The sequence below is a fragment of the Thunnus albacares genome, chromosome 3 (genome assembly GCF_914725855.1).
Source record: "Thunnus albacares chromosome 3, fThuAlb1.1, whole genome shotgun sequence".
NCBI lineage: Eukaryota > Metazoa > Chordata > Actinopteri > Scombriformes > Scombridae > Thunnus > Thunnus albacares.
The window spans coordinates 27023688-27049759 of NC_058108.1; the positions used below are offsets into that span (position 1 = coordinate 27023688).

The 26072-nt window shown below is 37.7% G+C and overlaps 3 protein-coding genes across 3 annotated transcripts; 1 reads left to right on the forward strand and 2 right to left on the reverse strand.

Moving 5' to 3' along the window:
* Positions 1–6621: 6621 nt before the first annotated feature.
* Positions 6622–8002, reverse strand: si:dkey-30k22.5 (lecithin retinol acyltransferase family protein). Its single transcript, XM_044346570.1, has 2 exons — positions 7517–8002; positions 6622–6777 (listed from the first exon to the last, which is right to left on the reverse strand). Exons 1-2 carry the CDS (start codon positions 8000–8002, stop codon positions 6622–6624), a joined length of 642 nt encoding a protein of 213 aa, XP_044202505.1.
* A 755-nt stretch (positions 8003–8757) lies between these two features.
* On the reverse strand, positions 8758–11492 carry lrata (lecithin retinol acyltransferase a). Its single transcript, XM_044345848.1, has 2 exons — positions 10386–11492; positions 8758–9312 (listed from the first exon to the last, which is right to left on the reverse strand). Exons 1-2 carry the CDS (start codon positions 10917–10919, stop codon positions 9160–9162), a joined length of 687 nt encoding a protein of 228 aa, XP_044201783.1. The 5' UTR covers positions 10920–11492; the 3' UTR covers positions 8758–9159.
* Positions 11493–20769: 9277 nt separating this feature from the next.
* On the forward strand, positions 20770–24876 carry fgg (fibrinogen gamma chain). Its single transcript, XM_044345629.1, has 9 exons — positions 20770–20899; positions 20989–21036; positions 21139–21325; positions 21595–21679; positions 22362–22492; positions 22861–22994; positions 23453–23637; positions 23798–24075; positions 24272–24876. The coding sequence occupies exons 1-9, from the start codon at positions 20837–20839 to the stop codon at positions 24454–24456; spliced, it is 1296 nt and encodes a 431-aa protein (XP_044201564.1). The 5' UTR covers positions 20770–20836; the 3' UTR covers positions 24457–24876.
* Positions 24877–26072: the final 1196 nt, after the last annotated feature.

The window sequence follows — 26072 nt, forward strand, 5'->3', positions numbered from 1 at the left end:
GCTCTGCACCCATAACTGAACATGACAGCACAGAGTAGTGACTGATTATTGATCTCCTCGAGCTAAATAGAATCGTTCTCCAGTGATATCTGAAATGACTGGAGCATACCTAAATACCTGTAAGAGTTTTCATGGCTCATACAAAGAGTCTGTAGAGGACGACAGCACATTCATCATTCTGAACAGCAGAGACATTCATATGCTAAGCTGCACAGAGCCCTTATGTCAGGGACACTTAATCATAGCCTATTAAATAAAATTATTGAGCAAATGTCCCCTGTTCTCTACAAAGCTGCAAACCACTGTCCATGTTACAAAGATGTTTACTCTATTTTTCACTGTGCAGTTATACTTTTTCTCCTGAGTTATATTAATCATGCAGATAAACATTCATTGAAAAGGCTTCCACAGGAATTCAGCTAAGGTTGAGGTTTTATTATGTACCTTAACAACATTTTTGGTAAACACTAAGGTGTCACTGCTAGTTTGCATCAGAATGAGGACATAATAACACAGTTGTCCTTAAAAATAATATTACTATACATCAAGACTGTAGAAGCTATTTATTGGTTTGTTTGTTGTTTGCCTTATTATTCTAGATATTTACTTTATTTAGACTCAATTTTGATAGTATTGTATTTTGCTAGTTATTTCTTTAGTTTCACTATTTGCTTGTTTAGCATATTTAGTTTTAGTTTACTAGTATATTTTATATTTTTGTGAGGATTGGGTAATACTATGGGCACCTCAGGTTATATACAGTAGGTGGGTGGGAAGATATAGGATCAGCATGCATACTGTGAGGATCTGTAGTTTTTTACCAGGGCAATAGAGACAGCAGGAGCCATGATTTCTTCATTCTTTTGTTTGCTTGCTTGCAGTCGATAAATAAACTTCAAGAACAAGGACCTATATTTGCCTGCTGCGTACATCACATCCCCATGGTGCATCAATGGTCCTTTGATTCTAAGTTTCATTGACTTTTGATTTAGATTATTGACAAATGGCCTCCACAAACATTTTCCAACAGTCAAATTAAAAACTTACTTACTTAAAGAGGCTTGTCTATTCAGACGTGAAGACATGTAACATCATCTATGGAGACTGTGTATGGTCAGATCTTTTGCAGGTTTTTAATCAAGACACTAATTAGACCAGTTTCAGATACAATGAAAAGTGAAGGTATTCTCTATTCATATGAATGTGCAGTTTTCACTTAAAGGACGCCTCGTCGAGTGTGTACTTCAGTCTTTATCTGTTTATCTTCAGGGACAAGGAGTCTCTTATGAATGTGAATGAGGTGATCATGATTAAACTTTGGTCACAGCTGACGCAAATTTGCATGCAGATAACGATAAAGCATTGTCCTTCCTTCTCACATGCGCAGGGCTGCCAGTGTGTGTAGTCAAATTAGACGAGTATTACCACACTGCTCTCTCACAGCCAGAGCTAATAGTCTTTCTGCCTGCTGGTTGGCTACTTCTCTGCCTCAGTATTCATCATAATTAGTACAGACGCTGCTGTGCCATATTTATGGTTTGGGTTTAATAAAGCTGTGGAAAACAACTACTACACTTTCTCTGTTTGACATTTTGTAGACAGCTCATCTGCATGTAAGAATAGGCAGTGTTTGAGACAGTTTTTTTTTTCTTATTTTAAAAACATGAAACAACAAAAAGTAAAAATGACTAACTTAAATGCTGGGTAAACTGCTCTAAATACGGTTATGTGTGTATTCATGAAGCTGAATTCAATCTTGTCCCAGAATGCTGCTCAGAGGACTCTTGATTTTGAAAACTTCCTGATTGGTCACAATGACCTGAACATTTAATGTAATGAAGAAGCCTTAATATGAGGAAATATGTTAAGAGAATCATGAAACACATTTATTATATTCAGAACCAATATAGTGCTAATTTGGTTGTAAAGACTAAAGCAAGTTAAGTGTTCAAACATAGTCAATGTTTCAATCATGTATTCAGGCTTCTAAATTTGAGATTTTTGAGCAGTTTTAAAGGAGACATATCATGCTTTTTGCAATTTTCTGTTATTTTTATTCTCTTATGGTGTCAGATGTCTATGTTAAACATGGTCAAAATTCCAAAACTTGAGGTTAACATATGTAAAAATGCTCCCTGTGAGTCAAAAGCCCAGGCTTCAACCTGCTCAGAACGCTTAAGTTGCAAATTTATCTCTACTTTCTCCTCATGATGACGTCAGATTGTTCGTGCATGCCCACAAACAGCCGTCCAATCTGTAGTCTTTGTTGCTAAGGTTTTTGCTCAGTTTGTTCCACATCGTCCATTCACATATTTCAGATCGCATTTGGGCTCAAACACATACAGATATATTTGAGAAGCTTCCATTTTGAGTGAAGAACAACAAAAAGAAGTGAAATCCTACTACTAGAAGTCTGCTAAGGGGCAGCTTCCCAGATCTGGCCAATCAGAATAAAGTGGGCTCTTTGGGAGGGCGGCCTTAAAGAGACAGGAGCTAAAACTGCCTGTTTCAGCCAGAGGCTGAACTGAGGGGCTGCATAAAGAGCCAGCATAAGATAAATTGGCAATTTTTTGTAAATCAAATGTAAATCATGCAAAGTTATTCCAGTAGAGCTCCAGAATATAAATATAGACCTGGAGATATGAATGATGTGTCCCTTTTCCAGTCTAATTTGTATGTAGATATGAGTGTCATGCATATGCATAAATGAACACCATTGCTATGGAAGATTTTGCCAAAATGCAGCATATATAAATTATACAATCAACATTTTGGACATGATGCTTGTGAAACGTGGTAGTTTATCAGAGAGGACTGAATGAAGGCAGAGCAATTGCACTAAACTTGAACTGGTCATGTGGATTCTAACAATTGGGGGCTTTACACCAATTAGTCATCGCTCCTTCTCACCATGATGTAATGTAGTTTATGACTTGATTTAGAACGAACGGTAAGTATTATGTGACCAACTGCGTTTAACGCTGCCTTCAAAACAGAGAAAGATAACTGAGGGCAAATATTTGCATTGTTTACTATCAGTCACAGCGTGCTAAAAAAAAAAAGGCCTGAACCTTGAAATGTTCAAAAGGACTTTTGCAGGGGAGATAATTATTTAACTACTTGCCTTTTAATCATGTGGGAACCATTTCACAGTTGGAATGTTTGGACTGTAATATCCCTCGAGGCTGTGGCGCGGGTGAAAAACCGTTGAAAATATAGACATAGTGACTTACTGCTCTGCTCAAACATCAGACACAAACAAAGTTGCAACTGTCAAATAATGAAATATCTCTCCAACCAGCATGTATTTCATATAATAAACATATATGTCAGGACTATAAGTACAATGATGGGGAAAAGGGGCCCTTAATGACCCTTATGAATGGTGAATATTGTAACCATGGTTATGCTTGCTCTAAGCATAAACATGGTCCCACTTTATCCTTGAGACAGAATGTTTGTTTGTGCTCTCACTATAGATTTCCCCCACTCTTTCCTTTCTACTTACAGAAACAGAAACTTGATTTTTAAACCAGGCATGTGATCCATGTTTGACGTATTCATGTGCAGCTAAATAAGGGAGACCCGTGTGGGAATATAGATATGAAAATCAGATTTCAGTCAGTAAATCCAGCCTAAAAGCTGAAAGCGCATCAATTTTAGAGGTGGCAAAACCTGGTTACTCTTCAATCTCAGTGGGGGCTGTGCACCTGCACTCCACTTAATAGAACTTGTGGGCTTCAGCCCACTACATCAGCCTCTCTTAAATCAATACATAGTGCTTCTCTGCAGGATTAGTGCCTCGATGTAATGGCAAGGCAATTATCGTTTCTTATGGTCTTTACCTGTGTTGCTCAGGTTCAAGGCACCGATAAATTGATGCGGAGTGATCACGGTGACTTATGGATGTAACATCTTGGATGTGGAGGGTACAGTTTGATGGAGGACATCCTGACATCAGTTTGATTTATCTGAGCTAAGGGAGAGAAACTCCTGAGAGTTCAATACAAATGTATGTGTTGACCATGTGGTTCACCTGACCTTGGAAATGGTAATTTGACAAAATTATGGTCCACTTATGAGCTTTATCTTCCTTGAGCTTTCAACTGCATCTCACAGTCTTGATCAGTCAATAAAGTGTGCACAGTTGTCATCATGTGACCTAAGTATGGAGCTATGATCACTTGGTAACATGCATCATGTATGGCAGTTATAAACCAGAAGATTGAACACTTGGGCTACAAGTTAAAGACATAGTAATGTGTTTTTAAAGGTGTCTTTACATGATGTGTTGATGTAATATGGTGTTGAGATATTATCATTACTTGTGTTTTCATATTTTAGTGAAACTAGTGAAAATTATTTTGTCAGTTCATAACATTGTATAATAATGTTATTGTATTCTGCTGAACAAACTGAAGTGCTTAAACTTTGATAAATTGTTTTACACCATCAGAGGATCTTCTATTTGTCCATGCTTAAACTGTATATGTTTTTCCTTGTACAAAGGTCTCTCTTGAGAGATTATGATCTCAATAAGACAACTAAGTTGAGGAATTAGAAAAATTGGCATGTTATTAAAGTGGAAAAGGTGAGAAGTGAAGTAGAGTGTGTGAAATGACTGCCTTTACACAAAGCCTTTCTTAACAGCCTATTAAGAGTTTTGCTTGTGATCATAGAACCATAGATACAGTGTCACTTGTAAACTTTTCAACAATTACCTAATGCATGACAGGTTTCACAAAAAAGAATCTAAAATGTATTTATTTGTTTATTTTATTTTATTTTTTCTATGTGGGGCACCATATCCAAAAATCAATATATGCCATGTCTACAACAAGAGGGTACAGTGAGATCCTGCACAGACATGAGTACAGGACTTATTTTTACTTAACTGAGCAGCATGTTTATCACATCTTTGCCTTTGGCCAGAAGCAGAGTCAATCATTTACAACACTGGTCCTGAAATTTTTCAAATAATTACAAGATTGATAAGAAACCCAGAAATTGAATGTGTTACAGTGATCCCATCTCTGTCCAGCAGTGGCCTCTGTGTTCCTGCCTTTCCATATAACAGTTGTCACCTGCCAGCATACCTGCCGTTCTTTCCTCCAAATTGGCTATAGAATATACAGGATATATAGTACTTGCCCACAAACTAGTCCTCTGCCAGATCATCAAAGCTTTTGTCACTGTACTCCAGCCTGCTTTTCCTTTTCTGTCTGCCTGTTTTTGATTTGTCCCTGCCTGTTTGCCTTTTAGGCCTGTTTGCTCTTGCTGACTAAGAGCCCTTTGCCAACTTGTTTTCTGAACGCTCACTGAGTAAACCTCACTTTTATCTTACTGTGCTGCACAAGTGTTCAACTTTAAAGTCCAAACTGCACCTACCAGAATTGACAAAAGGGGTAATTCTCAACTTTTTAGGTCAGATTAAAGTCCTTTTCTTCCCTTCAAAAAGAAATAATAATAATAGCTTTCTAGACACATACCACCACCATAAAACTATAAAAACGTTTTAGTGATTTATCATTAATGATACCCCTTGCTCACCACTTAGTGTTTTCTCTGGATCATGAAATATTTCCCCTTGAACTAGAAGCAGGATTAATAATTTACAAATCTGACCCTCAGATTCTTGAAATAGTGAATCACCCAGAAATGGACTATTCCTTGGTCACCATTAAGTATCTTCTGTATTCAGTCCATTTATTTGAAAGACTATTTTGCGTGCTTGCTTTGATTTCTCAGGGGAAAAGCTAAAAGAGGGTTTAGGAACATTGTTCGGTGCATAATGCTATTCTTGTCACAATGACAGAGAGTCTGGCCACATTCTCTGCAGTAAAGGGCAAAATAAAATTCATCAGGCACAATCCAAGAATTGAACAAAACCTTTCAGTGCACCACAGAGGATATGATGATGATAGAAGTATTTGAGGTTTCACACAAGAAACACAACAGGAGGCAGGTAGAAATACATGTTTAATTGACTACCAAATACACTTTCATATGACATACGATATATCAGAACTATGTTCCATAACAAGACGAACTTATTGCACTTTGTCCGAGCCATCCGTTAAAGCTAGATCATTATGTCAGTGTAAAATCACACTGATGACCTTTTGCAGTTATCCACTATGACATTACTATAAATTTTGGCTGCATACATCATCACTGTAATATGTTTCAATAGGTCAGTCTCTTCTTTTTAATATCTCTGTTGAGCTTCATCCCAATCTTCAAGAGTTTGTCAGAGTTCATTTATAATCTATGAGCTGCTGTAAGATTAATGTTGAATATCAGTGCCTTGTGAAATTAATGATGAATAGCATACAAAATTAGAGTTCTAACTTAAAATAAAGCAAATAACAGCACCACAACTAGAAGAGCAAATTACTGCAAGATTCAGTTTTGTTCTCCTAAGACAATAAAATTAATAAATCAGGTGACATTTACAAAACAACAATTGCTCAAAGAATGTAAACAGTAAAATACGTACATTTTTATCCTAGTGATATAAACATATTTGGGGAGTGCCTCTAGTCACACAGCTAAAACCACAGGACTTCATTTCAGCAACCACCAGTGTGTTAAATTAGAGTCTTTTCTCACTGGAGCCCGTTAGGCTGCCATCCAGATGGTGAATGAGATGAGCAGGGTTGGTAAAACTGTCATCGGCGTCACACATCCCAAATACAGCATGGTTCCTATACCACACAGGGCGGTCAAATAGGCACTCATCCTGCTGAATACAATCTTCCGTACTGTTGTGCAGAACTGCGAGAGAGAGTGAGTGAGCATTAGACAATGATTCGAGGCGAAGTAAATGATAGATTAGTGGTGTAGTAGAGGTCTATTGTCAAGAGGAAAGTCTTCATTACCTCCAGAGTGACAGTAATTTGGACAAAAAGTAACACTAGATGGAGCTAGTCACCTCATGAATAAGAGAAGTTAATTTTCAGCTCAGTGGACTGAAGCAAACAGCCCTTTGCAGTGACAATATCCTCCATATCACCACATGTCATTAAGTCTGAATTTCAGCAGTAAGGAAGCCAGTCATTGTGGAAAAAAAGTCTTTTCCTCAGTCACACACCTCCATAAGAACATTTAGATTAACACCATCTTACAGAGAGTGTTGCACGCAAACAATCCAATAATCTGTTTTTCTCTAAATCCTTGAAAGTAACTGAGAGCATCTCAAATGCCAACACGTGGAATGACCCTTAAACCTTTTTGCTTATACATGTGACCTTCCTCATGTGCCGAGATGCAGAGACAGAAACACTCGTGAGGATTTAAAAAGTTTAAAGAATTAAAGATGACTATAGAAAAACAAATCAGCCTTTCCATAAATCTGGCACTCATTGTTCAAAATAAATCATGCAAAGTAGTTTTTTGTAGAAAATCCATTCAACTGTGACATAAATATCCAGGAAACAGTTTGTAAACCACACCTCATAGACTAATTCAATCCTACAAGATGATCAGATATTAATATTTTAGCCAGTAACCCTACCTGGTATGTCTGGTAGCTGATAGCCATGCCGTATCTGCAGTACATGACATAGTGTTCACAGTTGTACCACAGTAAACTGTAGGTGACAGATCCCAGGAGTTTCTCAGCCCTTCTAGCCACTTCGTCCCCATCCAAGGGGTTCTGGCTGCACACTTTGTCCATGTTGTTGATCAGAATCTCTGAGCCGTATGCAAAATCTACCACAGAGTCCACTCTTACACTGGCAACCTTTGTGATAACCCCTAGAAGCAGACGGTTATTTGTCACCATCTTGGCGATTGCAGATTTATTCTTGGAGATCACGGGCAGGATGTCCGGAATGAGATGAGCCACCCGATTGTCACCCAAGTAAATACCAAAGTGGGTGAATAACGTCCTGGGGACTTCTAAAAGGTCACCGCGCTTGTACAGAGACAGATCATATTTAGAGTCCTCCTCTTTGTTGGACGCTACAAAGAAAAAGTTGAATAGTTGGTAAAGAAACATGATTGTAGTGCGCAGCACAATGCTCGACACCTGAGCGTTTTATTTGTGTTGGAACTGGGAAGGACAGGCGTGGTTAGTAGGATTAGATATTGGTCAATATTTCAGTATGATTTTGAAAGAAACAAAGGAGCTTTCTCTAAGAACTCTACTGTGTGGTTGGATTTTGAAACTTGGGCCTTGTTTCTGGGATATTAAGGTCAAGGATCCTCATTAAAAAGGCTGACTTGGCAACAAGTTAAATCCTCATCTCAAAGGTCACAGATCTTGAACAATCACATCCAAATAAACAGCTTTTGTTTTTTTTAATAATACCACTGAAACTGTTTGTTTTTTTTGTTTCATCATTATTCAGCACTTTCTTTTATATTTGTAAATTCATAAAAATGGTCATATATCGCACAGTTGTAGAAATGTATGAAATGAAATGTCAAGTTAGCTAAATAAATCATAATATATTGCAAAATTCACACGTAATCAAGTGGAAGGGAAATGAAAAGACAGTTTGATGGCACTGCTTTGATGCAATCTGAAATTGTGTCATTATTACTCAGCAATTTTTTTAGTGTATCTACACTGTACAGTAAAAACACCTAATTACTGATTTAATTCCTTAATAACAAAATTTATCATGACAAATCCCCCAAATTTAGTGCTCTGCTTTCTCTTTCATGTAGGTGGAGATGTTTGGAGTGTCACTCACACAAGGCACGCAAATAAAAATAAAATGTTTATTAAACATTTGTCATATTTACAACATTATATTAAGTATGCTACTATAAAATATCAACTTTACATACATGATAATACTCAAGATATAGTCAGTTATTGTCATTTCGCCACAGTATATTCACTTTTGTGGTAAGCATGAATGTTAGGAAAAATGAATCACAAACTATATTCTTATATAAAGAATTAACATATTTACCTCCAGTTTTATGAGCACACACTTATAAGGCACGTAGTAAACTATTAGTACATGTAACAAGACAAAACAGACAACATTCTCTACATAATAAAATGAAAGTACCAAGTATTTTCATAAGGCATCATAGACATGGAGTGCAGAGGAAACGCTATTCTGAGGAGGTTTCCGGTCAGTCTTTGCCGAGTAAAAGTACAATTCAGTTTGTTTGCAGGTCTTTGTGCTGAGCTCCTTTTTAACCAGCCATCCAGAGCGTGAAGGGAATAAGAACTGTGGGTAATGTAGTTGAAGGTGCCATGCCGAAACAGACAATGGAGATCATTCCGAGCAGTCCTGTAGCAATGACGCTGCGCTGGTCTCTGATGATTGATTTTAGGCACTCGCAGAACTGCAAGGAAAGAAAAACACTTATTACTTTATACTTGTTTAACATTTTCTGTGAAATAGCTCAATAAAGTTTAAAATTTTACATCAAAGCTGCAGAAAATTTATGATTGGCTGGAACCTGACAAGAATTCATTTTGGGCTGCAACGATTCATCGATTAGTCGATCAACAGAAAATTAATCAACAATTGTTTTGATAATCAATTAATCGTTTTGAGCCATTTTTAAAGAAAAAACATTGAAATCATCTCGAACTGAATATCTTTGGGTTGTGAACTGTTGCACCTTGGGCTCTGGGTAACAGTGACTGACAATTTTCATTACATTTTATAGACTAAACCACTAATTGATTAGTTGAGAAAGTAATCAACAGATTAATTGATAATGAAAATAATTGTTAGTTGCAGCCCTGTATTCCCTAAAACCAAACCAGTTATTGTCAACAATACTTCTCAGTTAACCCTGAAGATGAAACAAAAACTAGAGTGAATAAATAGCTTATTTGTTTCTGTGCTGATTAGGTATAAACATGAGTTGAACTACACTGAGGGTTGTATCAACCAATCAGGACACCAAGGACAACAGTTAAATGAACATACAAAATGCAGAGAAATTAATTTTAAGAAAACAGGAGGGGACCAGACAGCCTGAATTACTGTTTATCTATCCAGGGCTGTAACTAGTGAGGACACTTAAGTCATGTCAAAAATAGATAAAAATAGATACAGAAATTTAACTACAGTACCAGAAGGACATGCAGTCTGAAAAATGCTTTGAAACTTTCAGTTGGAATATAAAACAGCTGCGTAAATATGAAAAATCATCCAAGGTTTATTTCAAGGGTTTGGTCAAAATGTCTGAGGGGGGTAATGTGCTGTAGGGGCCTCATGGTCCCAGTATTTCTAAAATCCTTGCTACGTCCCTGCACCTATTGTGGGAATGCAGTAGGTTAAATGTGCAGACAGCCTATTACTAATAGCATACAGACATGCCATTTACAGAATCAGTCATTTAAATGACACTGGGTAGGCTAAGCATTTATTCCAGCACTACTTTAATCAAGAGTATGGTGCTACCTTCTCTGTTTGCCGACTCGCTGCAGATCCATATCTGCAGTATGTCACAAAGTGTTCGCAGTTATTCCACAGCAGACTGTAGCGGATGGCACCGATGAGTTTCTCAGCTCTCTTGGCGACATCTTCATTGTTTAATGCTGGCTTCTTCATCATTTTGTCCATACGGTTAACCAGTATGTTGGAACCATAAGCAAAGTCCTCCAATGTGTCCACGCGCACTGTGGCGCACCTGTAGATGCAGCCGAGGATGAGTCTCTTGTTGGTTATGACAGAACTGATCAGCTTCGAGTCGTTTGTGAACACAGGGAGGATGTCTGGGATCAGGTGTGCGACTTTATTGTCACCTAAATAAATGCCGTAGTGGGTGAAAAGGGTTCTGGGGACCTCCAGCAGGTCTCCTCTCTGGAGGGGCCGCGGGGGGCCACGCTGCGCCGGGCACTCCTTCTCCTCAGCGTCCGACCAACTGGACTCAAAAAGTTTGAAGTTGGAGAGAAGAGAGAGCTTCTCCACCAGGAATGCCAACAGCTGCAGCATCGTGAGAGTTTCCCCGTGGAAAATATCCTAAAGTGCTTCAGTTAACGTGAGGTTTTTATCCTGACTGGCACGAGGAGGAGAAAACTGAGGAAATCCCGAGGACACGATTGGCCATGAGTGATCTTGTGCACGTGCGCATTCTCCTTCTTTCACCTCCTCAGCATCTTGCATTTTTTCTGCTGCGTGTTTTTCCAACTCTCAGAGATGTTTTGATCTCTACTAACACCAGATTAAACCCTTTCATTGGGTTCTCACCAGCTGCAGTAAAGCAGAGAAATAGCTGTATAGTCTTATTTAAAAGAAACATTTCTAGAGAAATAAAAGATAATAAAGGACAATAAAGCTGATACGGAGATAATTAATCAATCAGTGGCATAGATTTGAAAGCAAGGGTTGCATATAAAATTATCCAAAAGTTGGTCAGCTGTGTGCAGTATAGTTGCCAAATGCTGTTGTACTGTGTGTGTTTTGACTCTAGCTGCCATTCTTGAAGAAAATGGGCATAAAAGCATATTTTGGTGATATTTATATTATAGCAGCAGCATTTTATTGAAGAATTTAAAAAAAAAAGATTTAACAAGTAATGTGCTCAGTTGTGCTCTGCTAATTTAAAACTGGGGAAAGACTGATGCGGTCACATCAAGAGGCTGTCACTTCACAAAACCCCATATTCATTGTTGGTACTTTAAATCTGCACTTATCAATATTTTCATATAAGTAATGACTATGTGTAATGTGAAAGGCATCACTGATGAACTCATAGAGCATTACCACTCAACTCTTTGTACAATTTTAGCCTCTCTCAGTTCATTGTTTTGGTTTTGTGACCTACATCTTTACTGTTTTGGTTCATTCTTACAGCTCTCATCAGTATCATTTCCAGCCACAGTTAGCAGTTGTTTTCAGAGAAAAAACTCCATACAATTATCAGCACAATTTTTCAAGTCTGTCTTAAAACATCAGGTGCCCATATGAACATTTAAACAGGTTTTGCTCATTGTAATCATTCCTCCTGTACATACTGGGTATTAGAGGATCTCCTCCAAATGTGCTTTCAGTGCATGTGATGTGATTTCTTAATGGTCAATATGAACAGAAAAAATGATTACAGCAAGAAAAACATGTGTCAGTGTTCATTGTGGCACCTGAATATTGTTTTAGAACAGACTTGAAAAGTTATGACCCTATCCTTTAAATGGAGCGTGTCAGGAGACAAGCACATGACTGATAACATGTCAACTTATCACTTAGAAAAAATGAAAAATGTTAGTCATTAAACTTACATTAGCTAGAGGGGAATACATTCGGTGTTTTTTGAGAAGCAGATGGAATTTGTGGATTTCTCTTTACTCTTTACTTTTCTATCTTTACAGACTCAAAGCATATAGACTTCCAATTTGGGTTCAAATATGCAGCAGAGTGTGGAAAGTGCCAAATTGTTTGCTCATGTATGTCATTTACAAAGTGAAATGTCATTGGGGTCATGAAAAAAAAAAAAATTAAATACAATAAAAATATATCCTTTCAATCAAACTGTCATTTGAACATCTGTTTTGTTGAGAATCTTACAACCTTTGCTTATTGCCGTGTTGTTTGACTACCACTATAAAAATTCTAATTAGACTATTAAACTGATTACCCTCCAGACAATAAATGTGCAGGGGAGCTGGTGGGCGGTGGACTTTGTTGTCTCACAGTGGCCACTCTGTTCTGTCCCATCATCAATCCAGGATCAGACTTGGAGGGAAAAAAGCAGGCTGCGCTGGACGGCCTGCGCTTTCTCAGAGGAGGCATATGATGAGATAAAACATTCCTTTGACCAGATTACCTTAATCCTGTAGGCTTCAGTTACACGCTCATCTTCTAACCTAGAAAAAACCTTGAGAACTGCTTCACCCTTTTTGATCTTTTGTCCTTGAATTATTTGTTAGAGTACATGTGCTGACCTAGATACTATAAAATCCTTGCAAAAAGGGATAAATGATGGCTGGTATTTAACTTAGACCAGCCGCTTTTCCAGTCTCGGAGAAAGCTAATTTGACCCACAAAGCATGCCCTACTTTTAAGGAAGTGTGTGTGATTAATGAGTATACAGTACAACACTACAGTACAGCTCGAATCTTAAACTTCTTACCTGGAGAATTTACAAGTCAGAATTGATATAGTTACATTCACTAATTATAAGCAAAAGCAGAGGTTCAACTCTCACTCTGTTTGTGTGGTGGTGCACTATCAACACTACCACTCAAACCTTAAATGATTTCACTTAAATAATATTAAGTCATTCAACAATGAATCCAATTTATGCTGTTCTGTTATTTTTATGACCAGTCAGTGATAAATTCAAAGTTAAGCTTGTTTGTGAACATCTAAACTCTGACTATTTAGTTTGAACTTTTTTTTTACACACAAAGAACTATTTTTACTGCTACCTGTATGTAAATGTACAGGATTTAGTTTAGCAGTCCTTTAAACAAAATGAGCATTCATATCAGCGCCTAAAATAAAGATGTATTTTGTTTATATGTCCTTTACATACACTCCCCTCAATTCAGAGTCCTTTAGTTACTTAGTTGGTTGGTTGGTTGGTTCTGTAAGTATAGTTAAATTTAAACATATTGATTCTAAAAAATACCTGAATTAGCTTAAAAAGAAAATATGGTATAGCTATATGGTATAGCATCTACAAGATGACACATTGAAAATGCATGGACTTAATAAAAAGACTGCTGTGTTTTCATTGTAGAAGCTTCTTGAATTCCTCAAGAAAGCGTCATTTCAGAGCCTAAAATAAAGGTGTTCACACATCATTCATGTGCATGTCTACTTCTAGACTCATAGAAATCTCAAAAAACCACTATAGTGAATAAAAACTCCAAATATGGGCTATCTGTATTCAGCCCAAAACAGCCATCAAACATCTACCTGAGGAATGAGAAAATTTGGGGGGCCTAAGACATTGAATGCATCTGATATTTTGTAGTCTTTAATCATTTGTTATCTTTGACAGGTTGGTTTGGAAGAAATTGTAATTTCTTTGATGGAACACCAAACGAAAACAACGTAAATCAACCAGGGCAAGGAGTAACAAGGTTAACATGAAAGGTAGGTCCCACATGATTGCATTGTAGCAGAACAAAATGAACCCACTCCAATCAGCTAACAGCAAATTAAACATGGAAGCAGAGCACAATATAATAAATCCATGCGTCAGTGATAATATTAGGAGTAACATAAGTCAACTCAGCAGATGCTCAGGGATACAAATATTGATTCTAATACAGTCACTGTCAAGACTGCAGCATCATATGGACGATGTTTCAAAGATTAACATTATCTATTTATTACACCAGTCATATACTGTATGCTGTATGGACAACAAAGTGTCAACCAGCTGCATGTTTTACCTTGGATCATACCATACTCAGCTGAGTCGACTTACCGTCTGTGACCACAGGTTGAACCCTGAGGTGGCATTACAACAAACCTTTGCCCTCTGTCCTGGGGAGATTTACACCATGGTCAAAAGGCTCCAGACTTATAGTTGTGGCCAATGGGGGACTCTAACAAGGCTCTTTAAATTTAATTCCTGGTCAGACCACCTGTGGACTATGCTCACTTTTAAGTTGATTACCGACGGATACATTTCTTATGTTTTCAGGAAAAAACAATGATTCAGCACTATGCTTGATTTACAGGGTAAACATTTGGCAGCAGCTAATAACTTTGTACTGCTTTTCTGTTGCTTTGCATCCAGTTAAAAGAACACATAATGTAAGCATGTCAGCTTGGCATCAGTGTCTGAATACATCAGTAAAAACAACAGTCCAAAACACATCTTAACATCCAAGACACAGTATTCAGAGAGAGTGCCCATGTGTTCATGGCACTTAGAGAAAGAAAGAGACACTTTCCATCTGGTGTTCCTACACAAAGAGGCCAGTTCAGCAAAAGTTCAGCACTGTTTAGGTTCATGGGCCTGGCAGTTCATTCTCAGGTCAGCGAGGCTTTATATCCGTCTTGGGCCTGTTTTTTCCCACATAATAAAACCAGGTCACACAGAGGTAGTTAAGGTAAGATTTATCATCTAATGTCAACAGGAGGCCCACAGATGAAGCTTTATTAAGCTCTATTTTGTCACATGTATCTTCACTGTTTGTTCTGATGTAATAAAAAAGAGGTGTGTTTGCCATGAGCGCCCTGAAGAATATCTAATCTGTATCAACAACTACTTCAATTTCCTACTGTACGTACAACATTCATACAACATATTGGAGCCCAGTGTAAAGTGCCTTGAACGGTATGAAGCTAACTGCAAACATTCCTCAGTCAAAAAGAAACATATGGTACTATACTCAGAGATATCACCATAACTCACCTTCCCCAGGCAGGGGTAAAACTTGCATATACAGTAATTTGTAATGTTGAAGTAATGGATCCATTACCCCACTGACTTTCTAACCTTAAAATCCACAGTGGGCAATTTTTTTTGAATGTGGGATTCTTGCCAAAAGAAGAGGCCTCAAAACTCATCTATCACATGAGAAGAGGTGTATTTCCATTAACTGTGACTCAAACAAGCAGCAACCATGAAACCAGAGCAATGAGGCGAGATAAACATGACTGAAATAAGATGTGATCGGGCATTTTTAATATCCTGGAAATGTGAAATGAGATATGTAAATCTACCTTAATTTCCATACAATTTCTTGTCTTTACACATAGAACAGATCAGTATAGAGTGTTTTTTCCCTCTACATCAAAATGTAAAATTCTGAACATCACGGTGGTAATCACTCATATCATATTTGAAGGTCAACAACATCCACCCTCTGAGGTCCAGCTCTTCCTCTCTGCCTCCTCCAGTCATCGACCCTCTGTCTGGGAGCTCACTGTCTCTACTGCGTTTAACTGGCATCAAGCAGAGCCACATTGAGGAAATCCTCAGATGAAACCCTGTACTTATGCCCTGGACCCCATTCCCACAGCTCTGCTCAATCATACTTACCTATTCTCACCCAAATTGTCAACCTCTCCCTTCAAACTGGTAGTGTCCCATCTGTTCTCAAGGTCGCAGTCGTCTGTACCCTCCTCAAGAAGCCTACCCTGGACCGAGAAGTTCTTGCCAGCTACAGACCTATCTCCAACCTCCCTTTCCTGTCCAAGGTGTTGGAGAAAGTGGTTGCTTCTGAGCTTCAGGACCACCTTAAACACAACAACCTATTTGAAAAATTTCAGTCAGGTTTTCATTCAGCACACAGCTCTGAAACAGCTCTGCTCAGGGTTGTGAATGACCTTCTGAGGGCAGCTGAGGCAGGGTCCTCTTCTCTCCTGATTCTCCTTGACCTGAGCGCTGCATTTGACACTGTTTATCACACTTTCCTCTTAGAGCACCTTCACACCACCATTGGACTGTCGGACTCTGCACTTAAGTGGTTTCAGTCCTGCCTTTCCAGTAGGACTGAGTAATTCTCACTGGGAGCATGCAGGTCTAGATCGCTCCTTGCCATCTGTGGTGTTCCACAAGGATCGGTTCTCGGTCTCATCCTGTTTACTCTCTACATGCTCCACCTTGGATGTGTCATCAGCAGATATGGGGTGTCTTTTTATTGTTATACTGATGATACCCAGCTGTACATCAAAACTGCCCAAGCCCTTCTGCAGCTATGTCATGCCTCAGCAACTGTCTAAAGGAGATAAAGCACAAATTTCCTCCAGTTTGTGCTCAACCAGGCCTGGACTACTGCAATGCGCTCTTCACAGGGATCCCTGGCAGAACAGCACTGCCAGGATCCTGATGAAAGTGCAAAAACACAAACATATGCTACTCATACATAAGTCCATCCACGGACATGCACCTCTCTATCTACAGGAACTGATCACACCACAAATCTCCATCCGCACTCTCAGAGCTGCCAGCAGCTTGCTCCCCTGGGTGCCCAGTACTAAGCTCCGCACCATCATGGGGGATCAAGCCTTCTGCTCTGCTGCACTACACTTGTAGAACAGCCCTCCTGATTATCTGAGCTGCTTTTTTGTCACTGTATTGTGTGTCAGTGCAATCAGATTCAGGCAAATAATGCCTTTTGTATTCAGCTCTTTGTTAACAATTGATACTTGATTGTGTGTCTACTGATTCCCTGACCCTGGCCGCAGTCTGTGTCTCAGAAAAACTGAGGTTGTGAGTCTAGAGCCCCCCTAGAGTGGCTAAAAATTGTTAGTAACAATTGTTAGCCACTTGTTGCTGACAATTATATTGTGCCAAACATCTGTTAATTGGCACTAAACACAAAGTACAGCTGACACTGATAGGATTGTTATTAGTTTTGCAGATATTTGCTTATAAACTAAACTATTGGACAAACTGACATTTTGACCTGATGATGGCGCCAGATAAAATGTTAAAGAATCACCATAATTATTACAATTCATGCTGACAGGGACATGAATGTTCATGGCAACGACTCTACCTCCATCACCACCATGTCGTTGAAAGTAATCATCATCATCATCATCATCATCATCATCATCATCCAGAGTAAGTTCATAAGTTGTATATAATTTTATATTGTCTAATACTTTGGGAAACCAATAACATTCACATCAACCTGGGCTGTGGTTTGTGTTTAGTCCTAATTATCAAGTGTTAGTATGCTAACATGATAAACTAAGGATCTAGAAAGGCTGTACTCACTTATTCTTGTTAATCTAAGGTCCATCATACTGTACTTTGTACTGTATGTGAGTGCAACGAGATTCAAGCAAAGTATGTATTGAGCTCTTTGTTGTCCTTAATTTAATGTTTTATTTTGACTTTATTGTTTCACTTTGACTGCTTGATTTTGAATGATTGATGGGCAACATTGCCAGGATTTTAGAAATAGTCCAAATAGTGATAAATCAAGTAAATTATTTGTATTTATTTATTCAACAGTTCAGTTATACTTTTTGTAAAAGGTATTCTTAATGGAAAATACTGAATCTTTTATTTATTTATTGACCTAAAAGTGGTCAAATTTAAATATATCTATTCAAAAACTCCAAGAATCAGCCTAAAAGTACACACCATAACTTATTTTTTAAATACTGTAGGATGTAAAATCTACAAAAGGTTACTAAAGCCCCAAAGTCCAACAAAAACACAGAGAGGATCTCCTCTATGTTCAGTGTCCTCAGAGAGTTGTTGTGTTTAATTTTCCACTTCAGAGGCTTCTTGAATTTTGGCAAATATCATAAACCCTTGGAGAAAAATGCATTTGTAAGTACTGCTGATTAACATAATCCGCCTAATTAGATTATTGAGAGAGATGGATTGAGTGGAACAAAATGCTCATCTACATAAAAACACTAAAATACCACTTGGAATATAAACCACCATCAATTACAAACAAGGTGCTTGCCTGTTGTTAGTTGGTTGGGTTTCCACATATTTGAAATATAGAAACATGGATTTATTCAATTTTTCATCCAGCATGTTTAGGAGCTGATGAAGAAGATCATAATCAGGCATCATTGTCTGATATGTTTTTCATGTAAAATGGGGGAACACTGATGAAAATTCACTTTCTGTACTCTCTTTTATTGATCAACTGTCTTGCACCAGTGTGTTTGGCTCCAGTTCAGTCAACACTAGCTCAGCTGCACGTGTGCTCCTTACAAATTAAGCCTGAGAAAAAGCTGCTTTGTTTTCTCGGAAAAGTAAATCAGAAGATTTTTTTTTCCCAGAATATAAGAGGTAAATCATTAATGCTCCTCTGTTTATGAAATACAGAACTGCCCATTAACAGCAATTTTATAAAGGTGTAATATATTTATTTGAGACTACAAAGTCCGGTCCATCAGTGACATACTCTGTACTTTATGTTCCACAACAACAACAGAGACACATCTACACACTTTTCTTACTTTATCAGTAATCAGTTGCAATCCAATTATGTTTCAGTATAGTTAAAAGTTAGATTTAGCTTCTTGAAGACACTTCTGGAAATATATTTTCCCACAGCATCTCACAGAAAATGTCATGGAAAACATTCAAGTTTATCTCAATTATTTTTCCTCATAATTGCACTAAAGTTTTCCCTCAACCAGAACTACAGTGTCGGAGAGGTAGCCTACAAACTTCTTTAGTAAATTAAATGCATTATTCTTAAAAAGTTTGTCATCTGAAGGTGTGCTCACTGATCACATAGTATGTTTGGTTTGTTGTGGTTCCACTCCCACTAGTGGTTTTACCTTCCAGTGCAGAGGTCAACACCTAGTGGTAGTCTAGTGCAGTGGTTCTCAAAGTAGGGTCCGGGGACCCCTAGGGGTCCTTGAAGGGGTTCCAGGGGGTCCCCAGCAAAAAGGGGAATAATTTACTTTCTCTGTAATTCTACCCATAAGTAAGACAATGACAGAATATTTGACTATTTGGATCATGGGCACTTTCTGTAATAAAACATCTAAAAGCAAAAATCTTATCAGATGGGGACCCTGAAACAAAATCTTATCAAATTGGGGTCTGTGGTCTAATTTATGTCAGTTTAGGGGTCCTTGACATGAAAAAGTTTGAGAACCACTTGTGTAGTAGACACTTCAGGGAAAAAGTAAGAAAGTGTGAATAATATTGTATTTTATTTTTAGCTGAACTGTTGTGTCCTGTAAAGCCTGTTTCTTGACCTGAGTCAAGTTATTTTAATTTAATTTAAGTTAATTTAATATACACCTTTGAATTGCATGGTGATGGCCAATCCTCAAAGACAGCCTGTTAAAAAGCCTTTTTTAAAGTTTGTCTGTTGCCAGTTTCACCCATGGCTGGGTCCGTTTCACCAGCGACATCTTAATTAGTGGGTAATGTTGCTATGGTTACCTGCAGTTTGATATACTGTACTGTGCACTTTTATTTAGAATTGCATGTTGTATGGAGGCGCAATTCTGCCAGAGCAGATAAAAAACAGAGTTGGGAATGATAAAAAATAAAAATACTCAAAGTTATGAGTCAAAACTGTCATTCACTTTATTATTATTAATAATAATACATTTTATGCATGGTTCCTAGATTTTCATCTTTTTTTCTCTTTTTTTCCTGGCGTAAACAGGCTTAAGTACAAACATACCAACATGTTCTCCAAATTAAACAACAAAATATATAATCTGTGATTGCTCTCCACATAGCCACACATAGAAGCGCTTTCTGATCTCAAGTCCCTATCAGCAGGACAGCTTCATTTGTTGGTGCCATCCAAATCATTGCTGCTAAAATAGTATTTCAAAAAGTAAAATGGCTGACTTAGAACATCATTGTATTGACTACCTCATATTTTTGATTTAACAAGTCAAACAAAATGACGTCATATATCATGTTTTGACTTCTATGACTATTTTTATTTTTGTCATTCTTGACATCTTCTGTTTTTTTTCACATTGGCATAAATGTTTGAGATGTCCTCTTAAAAGATTTTAACTAACACCTGCTAACTAATCCAAAACAAGTATTTTACATGGCTACTTTGTGTTGTGAACAATGTTAATATTTTACAGGGACATGTTATAATTACATTTTGTCTTTAAGGAATGACTCATACTGTCATTTGTCTTTGATTTTTATCTCATGGTGACCCAAGTCAATGTCATCAAGCACTGAATCATCATTTCTCTCAACTCTCTTTGTCATACTTACCGTCACTGAGTTAAATGCAAATATGGAGTGCATGGGAAAGTCACAAACAGCAGCTAGTTACTGACCCCGTCAAATCCCGGCAATGACCATTTTTGGACATTTGAGTCACAGTTTTGTCACAACACGGTGAGTGGGATGTTTGCATATGAACCTCTTATCAAATAGTGAACTGAGGACCTTGTTCAGATAAATATCCAACAAAGTCGAGCAGATCATCATTCTCCAAGAAGACAAGACCACAACTGGTGGCAAAAGCAACATGGCTTCATCACTTCTGGCAACGGCAGGAGGACTTCTGTTACTTTTCTCCTTCTCATCAGCAGTAAGTCACCAACTTTAGCTGAATATTATACTGATGCAGTTACGCTGAACAACAACCAACCAATAAGTTTTGTGTTGTTTTTTGTGCAGCAACCCAGAGGAGACAGCATTGCAGTATGCAACCCAAACGACGGCTTTGTAAGTATGCAGTTATAAACAGTGACCTGACATCTTTTTGCTGTGTGTACATCAGAGAAAACACTATAATTGATGTTTTTCATATGCTCTGTCTGTATTCAGGGAAAGTACTGTCCAACTACATGTGGAGTGGCTGATTACATGCAGAGATATATACCAGGAGTGAGTCGAGATTTGGACAAGATGCAAAAGGATTTGGAAACAATTGCCAATCTGACACAGGGGACAGAAGAAACAGTTACCTACATGAAAGATTCTACTACTTCACCTCAAAAGAGTACCCAGCCAGGTAACAAATTCAATTTGATTTGATTGTGTTTTACTCATTATTAATATGGCTAGATAACTGCTTTAATTTTGTCTGTTAATTATTTACCAATTTATTTTTCTTTTAATGATCTGTAAAGCACTTTGATCAAAGTGCGTTGTTTTTAAATGTGCTCATGAATAAATTGACATAAGCACAGACTTTTGTTGCTATATTGAAAGGATTGTTAAACCAGGGGAAGTAACTTTGAAAACAACAAGTCCACCACTGAAACTGACTTTTTATTTCAGACCCGTACTACAAAAGGTCATCGGGTATTCTAGAAGATGTCCTTCGATTTGAAAAGACCATCATTACACAGGAGCAGCAAATATTGTAAGTTACCATTAGCACTGAAATTATGCCGTTATAATGATTTGATTTTCATGACTTGGCCCCTTCATGTCCAGTGGTGGAAAGAAAATAAGCATATTTATTTAAGTATACTTGTGTAAGGTTTTGAGCTACAGGAGTATTTGCATTTTATGTTCTACTCTACATTTATTTGACAACTATAGTCACTAGTTGCTTTGCAGATTACATTTTCCACCCACAGCATATGAACATTTTATAATTTGTGATAAATTGTTTTGGATTAGTGTGTAAAATATAAACTTGGCTCCACTTTGTCCAGCCTTAATGTGAAACATACTAAAATTATTCTTAATATAATATATAAAATAGCACTCTAAAAGAGGACAGTGAGTAATTTTACTTTTGATACTTCTTCCACCACTGTTCATATTTCTCTTTGCTCCTCCAACTGGCAACAACCACCTACACCCTCAGATCAATGCACACCGCCATCTTCGCCTACACAGTTAGGACTGAACACAGATTATAGTGCTATTTGCCACCCACATATGTTTCCAGGACATTTCTTTTTTTTCTATTTTCTGTTTCTTTTTTTCCCCATCTCATTTTGTAAAATATCTCTGAGCTTTAGTATTTTGTGTAAAAAAAATAAAACTAAAAATGAATGATAGGATACAGCTCATAATAATTTCCCTCTTTCCAGTGAACTTCAGAATTTAATTTCATCCAATGAGAGGCGAATGGCAGATTTGAAACAACTCTCCATTCAGCTGCAGCAGAGATGTAGTGAGCCCTGCAAAGACTCTGTTGAGATTCAGCCCACCAAAGGATCAGGTAAAAAAAAAAAAAAAAAAAGCTGTGACCCTCAGGCCATTCCCTTTTCACAAGAAGTTTCTCAATCATGCCTCATCTGAACAACATTTGTCCTCATTCAGTGTTTAGTTAGAGCCTAAAATCGATACGAAAAGTAAACAGATTTATTCCAGCTGTAATTTGCTGTGACCTCATTTCACATGACTCTTTCCTAAACTTACCTTTTTCTTAAACTTTACAATTAAAAAAAAAGTGAACATAATTAAAAGAAACATAAATAAAACTAAAATCAGAAATATATCTGGTGATTTTTGTCAGAATTCATATAATATGAAATATTTTAATATTGTTGAACTTACCCTTTTCTTTTTCTCCTCTTTTTTTATTAGATTGCCAGGATATTGCTAACAAAGGTGCCACCGTCAGTGGTCTTTACTATGTGAAACCAGCAAAAGCTACTGAAGAGTTCCTGGTATACTGTGAGATTGACAACTTTGGACGTGGTTTCACAGTAATACAGAGGGTATGCATCATTTTAACTGCCTGTTTAATGTTTTCATCTTACACTCATTGATTCCTGCAAAGTGTTTGTGTAAGAAGTAGATCACCATTCCTGAAAGCAAATAACTGGTAATACTGATTAGGGACTGTTCAAAAAAGATTACCTGATAAATTTGACAAAGGAAAGTTGACATAAAATATAGTCAGAGAAATGTAAAATACCCTCTCCTGCCCTGCTATCCCCCCCAAAAAAACTCAGACTACCCTCCCTTCGATTAAAGTAAAAAGACATGATTTCTGACCACCGTCCCCTACTAACAATTTTCATACAGTCCCTTAGCGAGCAACTCTTAAAATTGGAATTAAAATCTATTAGGATTTAAGAAATGTTTTGTTGACTAACGAACTGTTGAAAGAAGAATCAATCTCATTCTCTGCCTTGAGAAATTATGACTCTGATCACTTTTTCTGTGTCCACAGAGACGTGACGGCAGTGTGGACTTCCACAAGGACTGGACCCAGTACAAGGAGGGCTTTGGTTATCTCTCCCCAGATGACACCACAGAGTTCTGGCTCGGCAATGAGAAAATGCATCTGCTGACCACTGGTTCGACCATCCCGACTGTGCTGAGGATAGAGCTTGTTGACTGGGAGGGCAACAAAAGGTACAAACTTGCAGACACGATAACAGATTATGTAAGCGCTGAGCAAAGGGACTCACTGACAAGGCAAACATGGCCCTGATGATGAGGTTACCTTTGAAGAAGAAAAAGATGACTCAGCAAAACTAACTCTAAATCCTCCTCTGTGGCCCCCTCTCTCCAGATATGCTGACTACACCATGTTCAGAGTCGGGCCAGAGGCCGACCAGTACCGTCTGACCTACGGCTACTACTTTGGCGGTGATGCTGGAGATGCTTTTGATGGTTTTGACTTTGGAGACGACCCCAGTGACAAGTTCTACACATCTCACAATGGCATGCAGTTCAGTACCCATGACAGGGACAACGACAAGTATGACGGCAACTGTGCAAAGCAGGATGGCTCCGGCTGGTGGATGAACAGATGTCATGCTGCCCACTTGAATGGCAAATACTACCAGGGTAAGACTTGACTAAAACTGGGGTTAAGCCCTTTAACTAATGTTTATTTGTATGATTGGTGCAAAATTAGCTCAGTTTAAAGTACCAAAATCATTGTCTTTATTAACTTATTACCATCAACCCACAAACCTAAAGAAAAAAGTGTTATTCATGCATGTACACATTAGTAAATATTTTCTGTTTTTGCTTCATCCAGGTGGAAGGTACACAGAGAAGGACGCCGGTGAATATGGCTTCGACAACGGCATCATTTGGGTCACATGGCACAACCGCTGGTACTCCTTGAAAGAAACCACAATGAAGCTCATTCCCCTGAGCCGCATCACAGCCGGTGGACAGCAGACTGGGGTGAAACAGTTTGGTGGACTTGGAGATGCTTAAAGAGTAACATGCTTGTGGTCTGTTTAAACTGCTGATGTCTGACTTCATGGTGTGTCTTGGTGTGATGTGAGCATGCTTTGCTAGTCCTTTTCTTCTTCAGTGTTGTTTTGACCACTAAAGAAATATTTTTTCTTTGCCAAATATATTTTTATTTGTCAAACTTAATTGGCCGGTATTATTTTGCACCCAAAGGATACTAGCAACATGCTCTGGTACTTCCTCTAATGCGATATGGCCAGAATTTTATTTTTTTTTTGTAATGTGCAGATGAAACAAAAGCACTTGGTACAAAGAAAAATATCAAGAAAGTAAATATGTGTATGAAAAAACTAGCGCTGAAATATTTTGTCATATACTGAGTGTCCAGAAATATAGAAAAACCTGTCTGTCCTTCAATAAATACTATGAAGTTCACTTTTAGTCGCCATTTCTACTGTGGTTGTTTGTGTGTTGACTCAATTACATAATATTGTGGTGGTGGTGTATACTGGATTGCATCATACTGAAAGGTTTTTCTACTATTTTGTCCACCTTATTTGAATATATGTAATATATTTAACATCTCAGTGACTCAATGTCAGCACTCATCAAAAATCATTAGTTCCAGTTTCACAAAAGTAGCATTTATTACAAAACAGTTATATTGGAATACATTGCAATCCATACAGGGTGTCTAGTTTGACTTATCACGTAACGTAATTTCTAGGACAGAACGTTATATTCTTATGGAGACACCCACAAATGTTTGCCTTTCTATAGATGTGAGGACACTCATTGACGCAATGCATTCCCTAGCCCCTTATCGTAACCTGAATCATCATAACTAAATGCCTAACCCTTACCCCTAACCCTAGCCTAAACCAAATTCTAACCTTAACCTTAAAAGTAAGTGTGAACCCTCAAACAGGTCTTTGAAGTTGTGAGGGATGGTGAAAATGTCCTCACAAGGCAGGAATGTCCTAACTACAGTGGTTTTGAACTAAAATTTGTCCACACAAAGATAGAGAGACAGGGTCACACACACACACACACACACACACACACACACATACACACACGTATTTACTTTATATTAAAATGAACAGCTTCTAGATTAATCTGTGATTTGGCTACACAGTGGACCTTTTAAACAAATTAAATGCCAGCATGGCAAACATTAATTTGTTTTATAAGCAACAAAGTGCAGTCCATCAATATTCTCTCCATAAAGTGACTACCAGTAATTGAACAATATGGTGATCCTCTACGCACTTCTAAAAGGCACTTGAACACATTCCAGTATGCATAAAAGAGTATGTTAATAAATAATAAAACTAAAAATTCTTTTCTTATAGACTCTTTTTTATTCAGTACCTTCATCTGGTGTAGAAAAAAAATACACTCTTCATTAAAGAAAGTACATGCTTTCCCTCAGGCCTTGATTGACCTCTGTCATTTATTTTTCAAACATTTGATTTAAATATCTCTTTTACACAAATGACCTTGACTGTAGCTGTAGTTGTTTGGTGATTTGTCAAGAGGGATTTGCAGTTAAAATATGTTTTTATTTTATTTTCCTCACCAATATCTCAGGGTTACACTGTATAGTTATACTTATTATATATTTAATAGAAAAG